At 52.2% G+C, this 18,552-nt stretch overlaps 1 protein-coding gene across 1 annotated transcript in view; it reads left to right on the plus strand.

Moving 5' to 3' along the window:
- Positions 1-2,610: 2,610 nt before the first annotated feature.
- Positions 2,611-18,552, plus strand: part of LOC122369223 (neuronal acetylcholine receptor subunit alpha-7-like) — a gene marked incomplete at its 5' end in the record, with an annotated part of 44,286 nt that continues 28,344 nt past the window's right edge. The window contains 3 exons of the mRNA XM_043343787.1: positions 2,611-2,799; positions 12,506-12,550; positions 16,471-16,580. Of these exons, the coding sequence (XP_043199722.1) occupies positions 2,611-2,799; positions 12,506-12,550; positions 16,471-16,580 (344 nt within the window). The remainder of the gene's footprint in view (positions 2,800-12,505; positions 12,551-16,470; positions 16,581-18,552) is intronic.

Genomic DNA, 18,552 nt, shown 5'->3' on the forward strand with positions numbered 1-18,552 from the left:
GTATGTTGCGAAAGTTTTGTCCGGAAGAAGTGCATAAACGCAAGGGAAAACATGGCCTGAGTCACCTACAACCACATGAATGGTGTATAACTGACTAAAAAGTACTGGTGAAATTTTGAAAGTTCCGTCGAGCATCCATGTATCGTTCGCCGCCAGTTCGTCAAGCATTTGGTCGGTCGCAAAAACTATGATTCGGTCGTTCGGTCGTTCGTTGTAATCGTCTTCGTTTTCGGCGTTGTCGTATAATAAAAAGCGTACGTCTTCTTCCCCTTGCTTAACAAATTTAAATTTTTCGGGAATTTGAATTTCTGCCCTCGTCGATGGCTCCGGGGCATATCCTACCAGCCTTCTTCTTTTTCTTTGCAGCCTTAACCCTCGCCCATGTAGGGGGGGGGGGGGTTGGTGCAACCCCCCCCCCCCCCTGAGGTTTTTCTTAGCTACACGCCGAACCGTTTCAGATAGCCTGCTCAAATTTTCAGTACCTTTTGGGGCATCCTTTGCGCAACTTTTGGTAAAAAAAATTTGTCAAGGTCATGTCAGGTCACGTCATATGACGTCATAAAGGGAACAACCTCCGGCCAGATTTACGCTAAATTGGAGATTGCTTCACATTGGTATAAATGCCGACTGACCTGACACACTGATGGATTGTTTTAGAATCACAACTGGCTGATTTGACATTGGCACAATGTCCGTTGACATTTTGAAGGTTACTTAAGGTCAAGGTCAGGTCAGTGACCTCGGTTGACCTGTAATGACTTCTTGCACTTTTATGCCTTTTCGGGGTATTTTGATGCCCTGAATTCGAATTTGCTATCCATTTCAGGCATCGTCGGTTGTTTCTTGTAGTTCATTTTGGGTCAGGGTCAGGTCAGTGACGTCACACGCCTGACGTGACCCAATGCACAAATGACCTTGCAGATTTCCGATGCTCCCAACGCATCATTTTTAGAGTTATGACATCGAAATATACACCAAACGATAGAGAATTGATCAAGGATCACGATAGTGAATGTTTCAAGTCGATATCTCTTACCGTTTTGCCGCAATCGGCGCGGAAATCTGAAAAAGTTAGATTTTTCCGAAAATTTGACCTTTGACCGGTCATAAGTAGGTCAAATGTTGACCTAGGACCAAAAAATATACCACCAATCGCGAGATCTCGTTGAGAGCAAGCCGTTGGTCTTTTCCGCTAAGCTCTACGACGCTCCGTTTTCAAACGCCAGGGGGGGTCGCACCAACCCCCCCCCTGCATGGGCGAAGGTGGCAAAACACCGTTTACGGGCGAGGGTTAATGTAATGTTCTTTCGTTTCGGAGCCATGGCTTGTGCCTCCACACTAATGTTAATATCACTTATGATGCGTCGGGGAGGTAACTGAGATGTACTTGCGGAATTTAAAGCTTGATGTAGTGAGGAGGCAATTTCGGTACGCACTGAATCGGGAGGATGATTATGTGGTTGTTTCTCGATAATTTCGCCACCATTAATGTAAGTAACAGGTGTGGAAGCAGAGCCCTTGCATCTTGCTATTTCGCAGCGCCAGCTCTGTGTTGTAACATTTGTTGTGTTTTTGCGGTAAATGTATCCATTGTAAATAATCTTGTCTGCTCCCCTGTTTGATTTTATTATTTCCATTGCAACAAATTTAACTTTTGGGTAATGAAAAAGTGGCAATTTTGAAAGAATTAAAAATTTGGAAATATCAACTCACTCCAAAAAACGACAATAATAACTGAACGGAAAAATAAACACGCGAATTTAACTTGAAGACAACAAAAACACGCGCAAAAATTAAGAAAACGAGCAAAATCTTCACAGAGGGCTCGTCGGGAAAGAATCTATAATAGCTGCCCGTACTTCGTACGAATAAGCTACAGCTTCATTAGTTATTTCGACGCTAGCGATTTTGTCACTAGCTATAATGAAGCACTAGCTATTTTGCTCTACTAGCTATATTGACGCTAGCTTTTTTGTCTCTAGCTGATTTGAGGTACTAGCTGTTTTGCATTCCTAGCTATTTTGGCGCTATCTGTTTTAAAGCACTAGCTCTTTTGTACTAGCTCAAAAGTCACTAGCTCAATAGTCACTAGCTGTTTTGACGTGGACCCTCCCCTAATTTCTATCATCCTTCCGGCTCTGAAATGGTCTAATTGGACCGAAAGGGCCTAACCCAACAAAAAAAAAAAAAATATGCACCAGTGAACGCCCGACGTCTGTGTCAGCCGGCATTACAGCTCGTGTCTGTGTGTGGCTGCAGGCCCCGTGCTGGGTCCCCACGAGAAGTGGGAACCCTTACGGCTCCATTACAGAACGCGTGTGTGTGTGGTTGCAGGCTCTGTGCAGGATCCCCACGAGAAGGCAGGGACCTTACGGCTCCATTACAGGACGCGTTTGTGTGTGATTGCAGGCTTTGTGCAGGGTCCACACGAGAAGCAGGGTTACAGTTCTCGTCTGTGTGTGGTTGCAGGCTCCGTGCAGGGCCCCCACGAGACGCGGGGTTAAAGTTCTCGTTTGTGTGTGATTGCAGGCTCCGTGCAGGGTCCACACGAGAAGGCAGGGACCTTACGGTTCCATTACAGGACGCTCTTGTGTGGGGCGCTCTGTGTAGGGTCCCCACGAGAAGCGGAGTCAGAGTTCTCGTTTGTGTGTGATTGCAGGCTCCGTGCAGGGTCCACACGAGAAGCGGGTGTTGGACAAGCTGCTGTCCGACTACAACGTGCTGGAGCGGCCGGTAGCCAACGAGTCGGAGCCCATCGTCATCAGCTTCGGCATCTCCCTGCAGCAGATCATCGACGTGGTGAGTCCTCCGTCCTCTGCCCTCCGCCCTTCGCGCGACCTCCGCGGCACCGACCGTGAGTCCTCCGCCCCTCACACGACCTCCGCGGCACCGAACACGACCTCCTCGGCACGGGCCGAGCCGCCAGAGCTGCGGGCCTCCATTTCACGGCGGCATTTCTCCGCGGCACCTCTGCCCGGCAGGTGATCGATCAGATCCGGCCCATCTCCGGGGCCTGTGACAGCTGGCTTCAACCCGACCTGACCCGGCCCAATCCGACCTGACCCGGACCAACCCGACCCAGCCCGACCCGATCCATTCTGATCCGACTGACAGGGCCCAACGCGACCCGACGTGACTCGACCCAGCCTGACCCGACCCAGCCTGACCCGGCTGACCGGCCCCGACCCGACCCGACCCGCCGCCTCCGGCCGCCCGCAGGCTGGGGTCGAGCGGCGGCGGATGCGGCCGAGCCGACCCGTTACGTCCGATCAATACAGCTTCAGTCCCCCGTTCGGCCACTCGCTGCAGTTTCACCTCTCGCGTCGCTTGGCGACTCGTGTAGCGTCTGCTCTGTCGGGGCGGACAGGACGGTGGGCACTGTCGGGGCAGATCGCTCATCGGACGCTCCCCCCCCCCCCGTCGGGCCGCCGACGGTACCGGCGCGCCGCCGCTGCCTAATGGACTTACGGAGATGGGCGCCGAGTGGGAGGATCGGCCGGGCGCGGCACGACAGGCCGCGGCCGGCCGCGCACCGCGCAGCCAATAACACGGCGGGCCACAGCGGGGACATGGGGTGGCCACAGCGGGGACATGGGGTAACGATAGCGAGCCCATGGGGTGACGTTATAGTGAGGGCAGATCCCGCCAACTGGCCGCCGGGACACACAGCACCAAAGGCGCCACTGCCGGAGTGGTGGTGGGTTTGGAACCGATACAACCGATCAATCGTCACCACATCATACAATAAAAAGATCCCTCAAGTACAGGAATAACTTTAAAAATGGGTCGGCGACGGGTCGCCGACTCTCTGGTCCATGCCGGGGTGGTCGGTCGGCCCCTGGTGTTGGGGCCATCCCTCGGAGGCCGGTCAGCCGATGAGTGTCGAGTCCAGCCCGCGGGGATCGACCCTGAGTGTTGGGTCCATCCCGCACAGATCGGCCCCGGGTGTCGGGTCCATCCCGCACAGGTCGGCTCCGGGTGTCAGGTCAGCCCGCGGTGGGTACTGGGTGGCGGGTCAGCCCGAGGAGGGCGGCCGGGTGTCTGTTCCAGCCCCCCGAGCTCGGTCCGGCCGTCGCGTGCGCCGTGATCGATGGTGCTCGAGGCGCGACGCGGTGCTCACCGCACGCTGAGTGGTTGAAAGTCGTTTGGCTCGCTGCCATCAAAATGAAAAACGGTCGCAATATGAGACGCTGCTGTCTGCCGGGGGAACGACGTCGCGGTGAGAGCGCCACTGGAGACGACTACCGCCATATGTTCACCGGAACGGCCCAGCGCCCAATTTGCAATGTCCCGGAAATTTCTTATTAGGCTTCAGCACATTCAGTCGTGAGGTCTAAATTTCGTGTAAGCTCCGTTGGACAAAAAGCTTCCGTCTCACAGTGTCGTTGGTTTCTACTACAGCTCAGTTGAGAATGAATCGCCGATGGAATGTTTGTATTAGACAGGCATTGTTAAACAAGTGTGAGATAAAAGGTGTGGAAGTATATAAAAAGTGCTATATTGCTCACCAATAAAAATGACAACCAATCCAGCTACCAATCCACTCAACCCTCGCACTCGCTGCTCCCAATCTCCCAAACCATTGATTTTATTCACTGCTCTCGTGCAGTGATAACTTTACTCGTGCGCGTTAAATCGACTGATCCCCACACTCCCCCCTGACATCAAAGTCACAACTGACCTCCCCTTACTCCCCCCTGATCTCAAAGACACAAGCGAGATCAATAAGTTACAGTGACACAGTCAGTTTCAACATCGCACTCTCGTTCACAACACGCTGTCACGAGTACATCAGTCGTTGGGGTTCCCTTCGTAATCGCGCAGAGCGTCTCAGTGGTTGACCTGTCTGTACCCCATCTCCAGTTGGTTCTACTGCAACAGAGCCGTCGGTCTGGCTTGGACAACCGAACCGGAGAACTAATGGCTCTTCATCTTCACTGGAATCTTGCACGTGCCGGGCTGTAACCTGACTGGTGTTCTGAAGGTTTCCGGGAGCCCCTTCTGCCACTCGTGGTCTCAGGTCTCTGATGTGTCGAGGTATACCATCCACTTCTACCGCCTGCTCAGATATGATGTTTGTCACAACGCCCTGTTCATAGCGCGTGTCACAGCGGACCTGCGGTGGCTTGACCCACACACACTCACCAACTTCGTATGGGCTCTCTGCTGTGTTTGGTGTCCGTGGTGCCATCATGCCCACATCCCACTGGACGCAGCTGCTCAAGATACCCGCAGGAGTGGACTGGGCGTCGTTCAGGTGCCGTGGGGTTGCGTTATAAATGTCAACCGCCTCCAAAACACTGCATCCTTTTCTAGCAGCGATGACTTTGACCGTGCGATGGTTTCTTTCCACTATTCCATTTCCAGATGGAACATATGCACAGCGGTATCGCACTGTGACGCCCCATTGTGATGCGAACTGGGCGAAGCATCGACTGCGAAAGGTTGTCGCATTGTCTACCAGCACCTCAGCCGGTGGGCCTCGATCCACAAACAGCACATCAAGCTGCTCTGCAACAGCCTCAGCCGTCTCTGCACTCAGTGGCTGCCATATTGCGAACCGGCTTGGTCCACAGTCCACCGCCGTGAGATAGGGTCGCCCGCGGACGTGCGTTACGTCAATCGCCAATCTTGACCACGTTGTGTCCACCTCAAGTTTGCCTGACCTCCACTTTACGGGGGCGGGGTCGATAGACCGACAAATTTGACAGTCTGCGACGACCTTCTGCACCTCTTTTCTGGTGACGTTCGAATTTTCAAGGCGTGCAAAGTAATGCGTGCGACGAATGCCTGGATGGCCCCATTCGTGATGCACACGAGCGATCAGGTAGCCTATGGCATCCGTACCGGTCTCGACAGCCAGTCCGCATGCAGGAGGCGCCTCATCTTCTCCTTCTGCCAGGGCTCGAAGCCAGCGGTGTGGTACGCGCGTCAGGACATCAGCTTTGTTCGCTTCAGATTGCACCAGTTCAACTGACAGCTGCAACTGGTATTCCTTCACAAGCGACGTAACTATCTCCACTCGGCGTCGAATCAGCATTTCGCTTGCTGCCTTCGTTCGGAGTCTTGTTTTACCACTGAGGCCGTCCGAAATCCACCGATGCACAGTTGCAGAATCCGTGTAGAGGGTGATCTTTTGAAAGCCCCAAGCCAGTGCCAAGTTAAGGCCTTTCACGACCGCATCAAGTTCCGCCATATTGATGTGCGTCACGTCACTGGTACGAAGCCACGCACCATCTTCAATGACTGAACCGCCAACTTCCAGCGCCACACCGATGGCTACTGAGCTGGCATCCACCCATAGATGGGCTTCATCATCGCCGCAAACGTCCCAGCGGCCACGAACCGGATCCGATTGCCGCACTCTCTCTGTGACCTCCACCAGGAAGTTTCGCACGTGCTCACAGCGAACCTGATCATCCCAGCTCTCCGTCACTGAGTTCGCTCGGCGCTTGATGAACGCCACCGCTGGTCTCAGCCAGCTGCAGACCGGGAAGTGTCCCACGAGCTTTCCACACAGGGAGAACACAGAGCGCCGCGTTAGCTCGTCGGGGACGTCATGGCTGTCATCTCCTCTCCTCCACTGTAGCTCGCCGCCTTCTCCGTGGATAGACAGACCCAGGAGCTTGGCTCCATCACGCGCGCGCTCTGGCTCCTTTGCCACGAGGCCGAACTTTGAAAGATGTTCACGGACGCTGTCTGCCGACACAACATCCTCATTCACGAGAATGTTGTCCACGTAGCTGCTGGTCCCCTTCTTCACCTCTGGATCGAGTGACAGGACCGTGCTCAGCACCGACTTCATCACTGACGGTGATATGTTCATTCCAAACCCGAGTCGCGATAGAGCCCATCTCTTGCCCCTGAATATCACGGTCTGATACTTCCACAGGGACGGATGAACATGAATTTGCAGATAGGCTGATTTCAAATCCACAGCCGCGACATTGACTCCCATTTTCCGCCATTGTCTCATTTTCTCAGTGCATACGTCTGCATCAGCCGTGTGAGTATCTAGATGTTCATTCAGCTCTCGATAATCCAATACGGGCCTCACTTTTTTCTTGCGCTCCTGCAGCACCGCCATCAGCGGTATCAGTCCCTCTGGTTGCCCGTGCTCTGTCTGATCGTACGGAATGAGCCAGTCTTTATCCACCCATCTTTGTAGCTCCTCTTCATACTCAGCCCGACGATCTTCCGGCACAGTATAAGACGCGACTCTGTTTTTCAGTGTGTCTGGCTCTCCTCGCTCCGTCCACTTCCACTCAACCATCCAAGTCTTTGTGCCCGAATCAAAAACAATCCTGTAGTCTTTCTCGTCGATACACAATGACTCAGGTGAGTATACGGTTCTTTCGTGAAAAACAACCGGCATCACGCCTGACGGAGCAGCAAGATCCTTTCCTGCGGCTGGCTCAGACTGTTGTTCCTTTTGTTCTGACTCAGATCTCTTCTCTTCACTCGCTGTTGCACCCACAGACAACGAGTAGGTGTCACCCACCACAGCTGCTGATTCAAACCTGACAGAATCTGAACTTGTCTCCTCACTTACTGCTGCACCCACAGCATCATCCACCACCGCTGCTGGTCCAAACCTGACAGCGTCTGAACTGCTGATCTGCACCCCTCCCATTGCAGTGATCGCGTTCATGCCCAAAATGAAATGAAATCCCAGAGGCTTATCCTTTACTACGAGAGCATGAACTTCGACCTCGGTTACCTCGGGCGCTCGAATCCGCACCGTGCCTTCTCCAGCACACCGCATCATCTGACCATTTATTGCCTTCAGGTATATGTTTCTTCTCCGCCACTGCCGACAAACAGACTCGTGACAGATGCACAGACTGCACCCAGAATCAACCAGTGCAAGAACTCGAGTACCATCAACCGACACTTCTGTGCAAGGCAGCGCCTCTATTTTTGGACAGTCGGAGAGAAGGCTGGCGCTGACTGCTCTCCCACGGCGTTTTCCGGACACTGGCGGCGGAAGTGCGGACCACCACACCTGAAGCACTTGACATCGGTGCGCTTCTCTGTGCCCGTCCTCTTGAGGAGACAGTCTCTGGCGAGATGGTTTGCTCCATTGCAGTTGAAGCAGCGTCTCTCATATCGCGCTCCAACTCCACCGCAGCATTCGTCGGCTACGACTGGTGGCGGTGATGTGATTGCTGCATAGGACTGCGCCTTGACAGCGAACGCATTCGTGTCCGCCAAGACAGCACGAGCACGCACCAGCAGATCATCAATTCGCATAGACTCTATGCGACAGCCGGTACGTAGAACCTGTCGCACCGATGCCGGGAGACCAGAGATGAACGCACATACTAACCCGCGCTCACTGATTCCGCCAAATAATGCGGACAGACGTTTCAGCTCAGCAAGAAAGACATCCGGTGTCTCCGATGGTAAAAGCTTCCGCGAGACGAACTTCTCGTAGGCCACGAACGAATCGTGCGCAAATGCTGCTGTGAGTGCCTCCTTTATTTTAACGACATCTTCTTTATCTCCTTCAGGGATCTGCTGATACACTGCAAATGCTCCCCCCGTCAGTCGAAGAGGTATAACTTCCTCAAGCTCGTGAATCCCTCTCAGCCTGCATACTAGCTCCACTTTTTCTATCCACTCAGTTACAGATGTTTTAGAATCACCACTAAACTCTGGTATTAAGCGCAAATCAAGATCCGACATAATTAAACTGAAAATAGGGCCGAAATAGCTTGTGAGATAAAAGGTGTGGAAGTATATAAAAAGTGCTATATTGCTCACCAATAAAAATGACAACCAATCCAGCTACCAATCCACTCAACCCTCGCACTCGCTGCTCCCAATCTCCCAAACCATTGATTTTATTCACTGCTCTCGTGCAGTGATAACTTTACTCGTGCGCGTTAAATCGACTGATCCCCACAACAAGCCACAGTAAACCATCTTTCAGCCATCGTCATTCACTGCACGTAGCCGTGAAGTCCAAATGTGACGATTACCTACGACCACTATTTTTGCAAAACATTTGATTTTGTTCGTGCCTGAAAAAGATTATGTTGTAAATCATTGTGCGATTCACTTTTAATGATTTCGATCTGGTTCCGAAATCAGTTTTAGTATCATATGACCTTTCCTCGTAAAATATAAATTAGCAAAAAGGATATATTGATATTGATATTTCGATCACAGATCTTCGTCGGAATTGTTAACAAAAGACAGAACTTTTTGCTAATTTATATTTTACGAGGAAAGGTCATATGATACTAAAACTGCTTTTACTAATGTTCCTCGCACAAGCGCTCAACAACATTAAACACATGGTTCCGAAATCATTCGATTTGATTTCGATCAAGTATACCTACTGTGATATCGATCTTCATAAATCTTAATTAGCATAGGTAGGTATTTTATTATCCAGCATCGCATGTTTCTGTATAATTTGTATCTGCTGCTGCCTACTTGAACGTTTACGTGTTTATAAAAAAGGGACTCCATTTATAAGTTTGGTAATAGAAGACATGTAGATTGTATACATCAAATCTGCGGATAATGAGAGCCGAATGAAACTTCGAAACGTCGCATTCATCAATTTTCAACTATCAGCCGTGTATGTAGGTCACTCTGATTTTTCTATGCTTATTACAATTAACTAGTGAATAAAAGAAACAATGAATATGTTACAGGCAATGTGTGGAATCAGGCATTCTATAGAATGCCTAGGCATTCTATAGAATGCCTGACCGACCAGGCATTCTATAGAATCCCTAGGTATTCTATAGAATGCCTGACCCACCAGGGATTCTATAGAATCCCTAGGCATTCTAAAGAATGCCTGATTTTCAGGCATTCTATAGAATGCCTAGGAAATACACGAATCTTTCCAACATATAAGTGTATGTTGTATAAGATTATGAGCACAGACCGACATATAACATTATTATTTTCTGCCAGGCTACCTTGCGTTCAGCTATTTATGTTCATTCAGTCAAATCACAAATGTTCATTCAGTCAAATTTTCCGGTCAGGTATTCAATCTGACCTTATTAGGTCAAACTAGGGTTACCCGCGTGCTCCGCAACGCGAAGAAGGGTTATGTTTTACCCGTGGGTATTGGGTTGGTCTGTGTCGATTTGGTTGGTATCCATTTCCTTCGATTGCTTTTTGACGGCCAAGCATTTTGTAATAAAACAAAAATGATACATCGCATCGAGGTGCCCGTGTCGTATTATCATGCGTTCACTTTAGAATAAGTCGAAAACTGGCGTGAAGTCTTTTGAGGGCCATCGATGAATTTCGCTAAAAATGACAATGTAATGGTTTGGAACATTTACATTTTTAAGAATACTTTTGATCATCATGCAAAAATGAAGACTGAACCTTGGACAGAATTGAATGCTCTTTCCAACGGTGCCATTTTTAATTGCCAGAGATATCAGATCATTGAGCAAAATCCGTGTGAATAATAAAGTAGCGAAACATCGACAAACAACATTTTCTCCAGCGATTTGTACCACCTTGGCGTCGATAAATTAGCTATTCACAATCTTCCCATGAAAGGCGGTACATTTCTCTTGCCAACAGGCGTTGTTTCAACTCGCTCCATTTAACGGTCACCTAAAGATAAAATCAATTCCAAAATCCGTCAAAAACCGCAATTTTTCCAAAAAAAAGTGCCCTCCCCGGTGCACGTGGCGCGTGCTATACTCTGTATCGCACACCATTCAATTGCCGATTCAATTATCTACACGATGCTGTTTTCCCCGTGCCGGCCGGACCCCTGGTCACCAAGATATTGCGCCGGGACCGGACCCGTGTCGGCCAAAATTAGCCGTTTTCGCCTGATTTCGCACGCCGATTTATACACGTAAAGTCTATGACGCGAATTTGCACTTTTTGAGCACGCGCCACGCGCTCACTGTCGACCCGATCGAGCTGAGACCCCTCAAAGGCACGTCGCGCATCCTTGATCTATAAGTTGTGCAAATTTCAGCGCGCTAGGTGCAACGGTCTGGCCTGTAGTCCACGCAAAGCACCACCAAGTCGGGACCTCGGTAACGGACAGACGCACCCTCCTCAAATAGTAATATGGATTGTATCAGGATTTCATTCTGAGAGTACAGAGTATTTATCTTAACGCTAGAAAGACGATGGTGGTAATGTCAATATCGGAAACGCCTTTGGTAAAGAAAAAATTACACAGAAAAAAAAAAGACAAATTGTCCATTTTTGGAGGTGTTTGCCTTCTAAGGAATTGATTTAAGGTCAAACTGAAGAAAACGGCTACGAGCCAAAAATGGACAAAAATTGGGCTGACCTAAAAAAATGGCTTAGCTATTTGTTTTAGAAATGGCACCCTTTCGAACATTGCCAAAGAAGAACTGAAGTACAATTTCATAATTTTGAGTCTTTGACGACCTTTCGAATACCGCATGGCCCAGAAGTCAAGCTGGAAGGGGAGATCGAACAACACCTAATCCGGCTCTCGTTACGGCCGGGCCACCGCCCAGACGTGGAATAATGAACCATTTATTCAGGTTATTCCCTGACATTACGGTGTATGTTGAGCTGTCCATGTATGTATATTGAGAGTCGTTACACGAAGTGCTTATGACGACATAAAATGTGACCTTTGGTGTATTTTTCACCTTCATTTCTAACATCAGAACAAAACCATCGTCATTCGCAATCACTTTCGATTCAAGCCTACGGTCCACCCTCCCAGCCAACACTCTTCTAATGCAGCTTCGTATCTGTAGCAGCATAATCCTCCGAGGGTAACCGTTTAAGCGACTGGTTGGCCTGTGACTCTCCCGCATGCCTTGCGCCGTGGCTCTCCCGTGCCAACGGAATTGGATCAGCTGCTGCTTGCGGCGCACCATTTGGTGGTCGGCATAGCCCAATACCTCCCTTGCTTCCTCTCAGCTCATTGCCCTGAAATGGTGTGAGGTGACGACCGGCCTAGGCCAACAATGAAAATTAGGTAAACAAATAGCATTACTGCCACTGACCCCTAATTTTCGAAGTGTGTTTCGGACAATCAAAATACTTAGGCATTCTATAGAATGCCTGGGAGCTTAAGCCAGGCATTCTATAGAATGCCTAAGCAGTCAGGGATTCTATAGAATACCTAGGGATTCTATAGAATGCCTGGTCGGTCAGCCATTCTATAGAATGCCTAGGCATTCTATGGAATGCCTGATTCCACACATTGCCTGTAACAAATATACTTCATAATTTTCCTCGAGCATTATTTCAATCAAACCAACCCCAATAACATGTACGTAATCTACGAAAGCTCTTTTCTTCCACCTGTTCTCTCTTTCCCTTTTTTCTTTCCTTCTCTCTCTCTCCCTCCCTCTCTCTCTCTCTCTCTCTCTCTCTCTCTCTCTCTCTCTCTCTCTCTGTCTCTCTCTCTCTCTCTCTCTCCCCATCCATAGTCAAGTTCAGCACCTTTAAACAAGCCCTTCATCTCACCGCCACATCTCCACCAATGTCTGACGTGCCACCAAATGCGTTTTAGGATGAAAGAAACCAGATTCTGACCTCCAATGTGTGGCTGAACATGGTAAGTGCGCGGCGGAGGGGCGGTGCCTCCCGCACTGGCCACGCTCACCTCCAGCACCGCACGCCTCCCCGCGCCGTACTGACCGGCGCGGGCCGATTGTGCTCAGTCGCCGCTCACTGAGAGCGTTTGTCGACGATCTATCCCTGTCCTCACTGGCTCCTCGGACCGCTATCTCCGCCATCTCCCGCTATCCCCCGCTATCCTCAGCGGCTTGGACCGCTATCCCACGCTATCCTCGGCGGCTCGGACCGCTATCTTGCAATGTCCTCAGACCATTATCCTCAGCGGCTCGGACCGCTATCCCCCGCTATTCTCAGGGACGCAGACCGCTATCTCCCGCTATCCTCAGCGGGTTGGACCGCTTTCCCCCGTTACCTATCCTCAGCGGCTTGGACCGCCATCCTGCAATGTCCTCAGACCATTATCCTCAGCGGCTTGGACCGCTATCTCCCGCTATCCTCAATATCCTCCAACGCCCCGGGGTGTACCGCATTGCCATAAAATGGTTTCATACTCGGGAACTCATAGCCATCCTGATTCGACAGCCCCCGGGTCAGCTACCAGCTCCGATCAGCCCTCCTCCCCTGGCGCTGACAGCCGGCGTTCAGCTACCCGCTGATCTCTGAGTCATCCATCCATCCTCGGCCGTGGTGTCGGTCCCGTCGGCCTGTCGCCACCGTCATCACGTGTCCGCTATACCGCCGTCCATCGCTCTCTTCTGGCCGTGTCGACCGTCTCGGCCGGCCGCGGGGCAGCTTCTGGCGACTGCCGAGTCTCTGGCGACAGCAGCGACTGCCCACCAGAGCCGGTCTGCTGCACGCCCACACCCCGGCCCGCCGGCCGCAGATGATGGTCGACCTTTGGCGGCCGGCGGCGTCTGTGATCGATCTCCGCAGAGGCGGCGGCCGGCCGACATTTCTGCAGCTCGGCCCTTCCCCGCTGCTTGTCACTCCCAGCTCCGCCCGGCCAGATGGACTGAGCCGTCCGGCACGCTCGTCATTGGTCACGTGGCAGTTTTTGTAGATAGTTTTAAAATCCTTATCTAAACCACACAATATTTCTGGAGAAAAAAAGCTACTTAGGCTAAGAAATCACGGATTAAATGTGAAATGAATTACGAAATTAACTATGTCTTCTGATCAAAAATATCAAGCTCACAAGAGTTTGCTTGAAAGGTTCCCAGTCCATGAACTGCGCTTGAAACAACATGTTCCTCAGTAGCATCGAAATATGACATGCCGTGAGACGGGTGAATCGAAATCCTGCCACCTGCACAGTGGGGCAGAAATCTCAGTATTTTCCAGATCCACATATCCCTGCAAAATTTACGGAGGAGCTCGTGATGCCAGGTCGCTGTTCTCTGAACGGAATCCAATCAGTGTGCCGCGGCCTCCTTCGGTCCGCTGCTCAGTGGAGATTCCGATCAGTATTTATTCATGACGACCGAGAAAGGCCGGCGGATTTGGGAGACAATCTGGGCGTGCGGACTGAGCTGAGCGCGCGCGCCACTCCGCCCGGCAGGCGGAAACTTCCGCACCGCTGTCCGCACCGGGGCGCCGGAGGAGTGCCCCGGATGCCCGCGTGCCGCCCCTGGGCGCCGGCACGGGGGCGCGCTGGGAGCTGCTCCGTGCCGGCCGCTGCGGATTATACCGGAGATGTTGGATCTGCAGCGGTCGGCGACTGCAGCAGCAAGTGGTGCTATCCGGCGCTGTCCGGCGGGACAGCAGCGGCCACGGCCGAACCCCGCAGCGCCGGGGCGGGGCTCCTTCCGCCAATCAGCGGCCGCTTGCCATATACAAGTCACCCAACCTCCAAACCCCATCCCGTAAGCGCTAGTCATTCTTTACCGCATCATAGGCCAGCACCTCTAACAGGTCTTACTTTACATTAGCCCAACTCCCATGCTGGCCCTTTTCCGCAGCCCATCGCCCTAAGCTGGCCCTTTTCTGCAGCCCAGCGCCCTAAACTGGCCCTTTTCCGCAGCCCAGCGCCCTAAACTGGCCGTTTTCGGCAGCCCAGCGCCCTAAACTGGCCGTTTTCCGCAGCCAACGCCCTAAACTGGCCCTTTTCCGCAGCCCAGCTCCCTAAACTGGCCGTTTTCGGTAGCCCAGCGCCCTAAACTGGCCCTTTTCCGCAGCCCAGCGCCCTAAACTGGCCGTTTTCGGCAGCCCAGCGCCCTAAACTGGCCGTTTTCCGCAGTCCAGCGCCCTAACCTGGCCCTTTTCCGCAGCCCAGCGCCCTAAACTGGCCGTTTTCCGCAGCCCAGCGCCCTAAACTGGCCCTTTTCCACAGCCCAGCGCCCTAAACTGGCCGTTTTCGGCAGCCCAGCGCCCTAAACTGGCCGTTTTCCACAGCCCAGCGACCTGTCACCGACCTCCTGCCCCTGACAGGCCGATATAGTGTGCGGGTGTTTATCTTGCATTGACACTGGCTGTCTCTGACCGTAGGATGAGAAGAACCAACTTCTAATTACGAATATTTGGTTAAACTTGGTAAGTTGATGCATGAATCTAAATAGACAAGGTCGGGGCCATACTCCTCTGGTGGGCGAAAGGCCTAGTATAGATGTTTGACACTTATTTGTCAATATTTTGTGACAAATAAGCTTGATCAAACGCTTCATTCAGACTTCAGAATCAGTTTTCATTAGCGAAAAAAACTGCAGCATTCCACTGCCGCTGGCTCTACCGGGGGAGACCTTATGGCGCGACCTTCTAACGATAACGCTCACATAGACAGGCACGGGGGGGGGGGGGAGCTCGCGGCATGCAGTGTGTATCGGAAAGTTTGCAAGCCTGCCTGTGTCTGCTTTGGCCCCTTAGTTCTCTGTAGTCCTTGTCGACGAGAATCACTGTGCAGTGTGCACGCCAGCTGATCCATGTTTCGGTAGCGCCTGTTCTGGACTTCTGTGCCGCTCCGGCTGATCACGGACGCTTTTGGGTTGGCCAGTTGAGGGACCCGGTCAAAGTAGCGAATCACCTTCTGCTCTGGAAACCGTACAAAGTGCCTTACTAATATAAGTACGCTCAATAGAACAGCAGTGCTACACCTATAAGTTCGATATCATCGTTAACATTTAGACTGGTTGATGACTGACTTTTGAAATTACGAGTAGGTACAAGGTCCCCACAATCATCAAATGGTGGCAGTTTCATTCCTCGCGGTTTCATTAAAGTATTCAACGGTACTGACGTGCCAATTATTTTGATGTCTCACTATGGGTATTTTGTAGCAGAGGCAACAATGCAGCGTATACATGCCTTTTTCGTCTGCAGAGTTTTATTATCAATGCTCACACAATAAGCATTTAACTGACAGAGTGAAGCGTATGAGGGCAGTGAGGCCCATCTGATCACTGTTTTTTTCCACTCAGACTGCTTGCTGCATGGTTGTGTCTCTTGCATTCTGTCGCTAGAGAACATGTGTTATTTAGTGGCCTTATGATATTTGATCGAACAAATGTAAATTTATTCGGCATCGGTGCAAAGAGCTGCCTTTTCGCCAAACACAGCATAGTTGCAAAAGTTATTTCCCAACAAATCTTTGGAATAGCGTCTCACTATAAGGGCGGGATCTCAGCATGAGGATGACTTCTTCGGGGCAGTATAATTTCTTGCGATCATATGTTATGTGCTTTCAAAGCTTCAAGATGATCGGGTGCTTACCCAGTTAGATACAGCACCCAGCTCATTATATTTGACTGTGTGCTATCCATGGCTCAGTCCTTACGATTAGGTGAGCAAAAAGGACAAATATTCTAAAAGAGAGCATTAATTTGTGAAGTCATTGCCTAACAGTCATAGTTTGCCAATGCAATGCGGCAATCGGCAGCATATGACAGTCATGCAGTAAGCTGGGAGCCAGGTGGTCCCGGCTGGATCGGCCCACATCAGCTGACGTTCGGTGTCCGGCTACTTCAGGAGTGGAATGACGTTAACCTCAGGTGGAACAAGTCCGAGTTCGGGAACGTACAGGACCTGCGGATACCCCCGCACCGGATCTGGAAGCCCGATGTGCTACTCTACAACAGGTGAGCCCCAGCGTCGCCCGGCGCTGTCCGCCGCCCGCAGAACCTCATCTCGGCGCTGTCCGCCGCCGCCCGCCGCCCGCCGCCCGCCGCCCGCCGCCCGCAGAACCTCCGCAGATGATAGGCGTAGCACTACCCAGTAGCCATACGGCCTTTGCCTCTATTGAATTACCTACCCATCTGCTACCCAACCGGGCCACCGGCAGTGTAGGCCCGGCTCGCGCAGCGTCACTCTAATCGCCGACCAGGGCCGCTGTCACACTGCGTGGATAGACTGTGCCGCTGAACACTTATGCCAGGCGGCACAGTCTACCGGTGCCTGGCGGCTGCTGCCAGTGCTGAGGCACCGGTAACTGTTGGATCTGTCTTGTTATATTTCATCACCCGATTGTAAGTACCCACAGACGGGTACATTTTGTGACCCTTCCCATTTTTAGCCAATTGAATAAACTCAACTGTCCTTTGGGCAGCCGTATTCCAATTACTCGAGAAAGGAAAGGGTGGTAATGTAGCAGCTTCTTCGCTCCTTAGTAGGTGGTGCGCGGTGGTGGTGGTGGGGGAGGGGGGTTGAATTGAAGAGAGGGGCGTGAATGACCCTCTCCCGCGCCTCCTTAGGTGGCCCTCGGGGGTCGAAGTAGAGGGGCGTCAAACCCCCAGCTCCCGTCCCTCGGTAGGTGGCCTGGGGGCAAAGTATTGCGCTGGTTTTCTGGTCCATCAGTCCGTCCCCTCCGGCCATTTACAACGACCATCAGTGGCAATAGTGATAGAGACGGCACTGAAACCAAACCAGTGTGCTCAGTAAACGGATCGATTCCAGCCACCACTCACCTCCCCGTGCAGCGGCCGATCCGCTAGTTAGCAGCTCGCTGGTCCGATAGTTAGCAGTCCACCTTCTGCTGACCCGCTAGTTATCAATCCACCCCCTTCTGGCCCGTTAGCTAGCAGTCCAACACTCCGCTGGCCAGTTAGCTAGCAGTCCAACCATCCGCTGGCCAGCTAGCTAACAGCCCACCCCTCCGCTATGTGTCGGTATTTGTCATTACGCCCTGCAATGTGTATGTGGCCTCAAGCCAATCCAGTGGGCAGCAGGGACAAATACAAATACCTTTCGCCGTTAATTAAGGCTGCTTCTACCGCTTACAATCTTGTCAGAAACGAAGTACTGCAAAACACTACCTACCGAGGCGAAATTCGAAGCACCCCGGCATGTAAAGGACTTGAAAGGGGACTGTAAAGTAGACTCAAGGACTGTGAAGGGGAGGGTGTCCCTTTCGTAGCGTTCAATGCCGCGTTTCTGACAGGGCTCGTACCTCACTGCTCATGGCCCCGTGCTGTCTGTTCATAGTGGCTACGCGCCCGGGACCAAAGCAAAGGCAGTGTGCTACCAACCGGTGGCAAACACAAACTAATGAGCCCAGCGCTGGTCTGTATGGAGTTCCCCCGCACCCCTCTCGCTCAGCGCCGGCCGGTATGGAGTCCCCCTCGCCCGGCGCCCAGCCGTCACCAAGTCGCACAAAAGACACAGCACAATCTGTCCCTGTGTCGAGTCGACAAAGAAGCCAGCGCAGCGGCCGGGACCTGACCACCAGTCGGGCTGCGTCGGTCTGCAGTCAGGCCGCGCTCCTTACCGGTGCAGTGAGGCTGCCGACGGCGCGCCTGCTCGGCCGCCAGCGCTACCGGCCACCATCGACTGTATCTCGCCCGGCGGGCCACCGCTACCGCTGGCCTGCCACCGCCGGCGCCTCTGGCCAGCCACCATTGACTGTATCTCGCCCAGCGGCTGTTTGTTCCGAGCAAACGGAGCGCCCGGACCCAGTGAGCCGACGCCGATCGGTCGCCGATGACGGCTGCCGGTCGGCTGCAGCTCGGCTCGGGACGCCCTCGGCTATGGGGCCTCCGGCGCGGGTATTCCGATACCGCCGGACGGCGGAGCACAGTTTGTTTTGTGCATTGTGCGATGCACGACGAAGGTCCA

Source organism: Amphibalanus amphitrite, unplaced genomic scaffold (genome assembly GCF_019059575.1).
Source record: "Amphibalanus amphitrite isolate SeventyFive unplaced genomic scaffold, NRLGWU_Aamphi_draft 001017F_arrow, whole genome shotgun sequence".
NCBI lineage: Eukaryota > Metazoa > Arthropoda > Thecostraca > Balanomorpha > Balanidae > Amphibalanus > Amphibalanus amphitrite.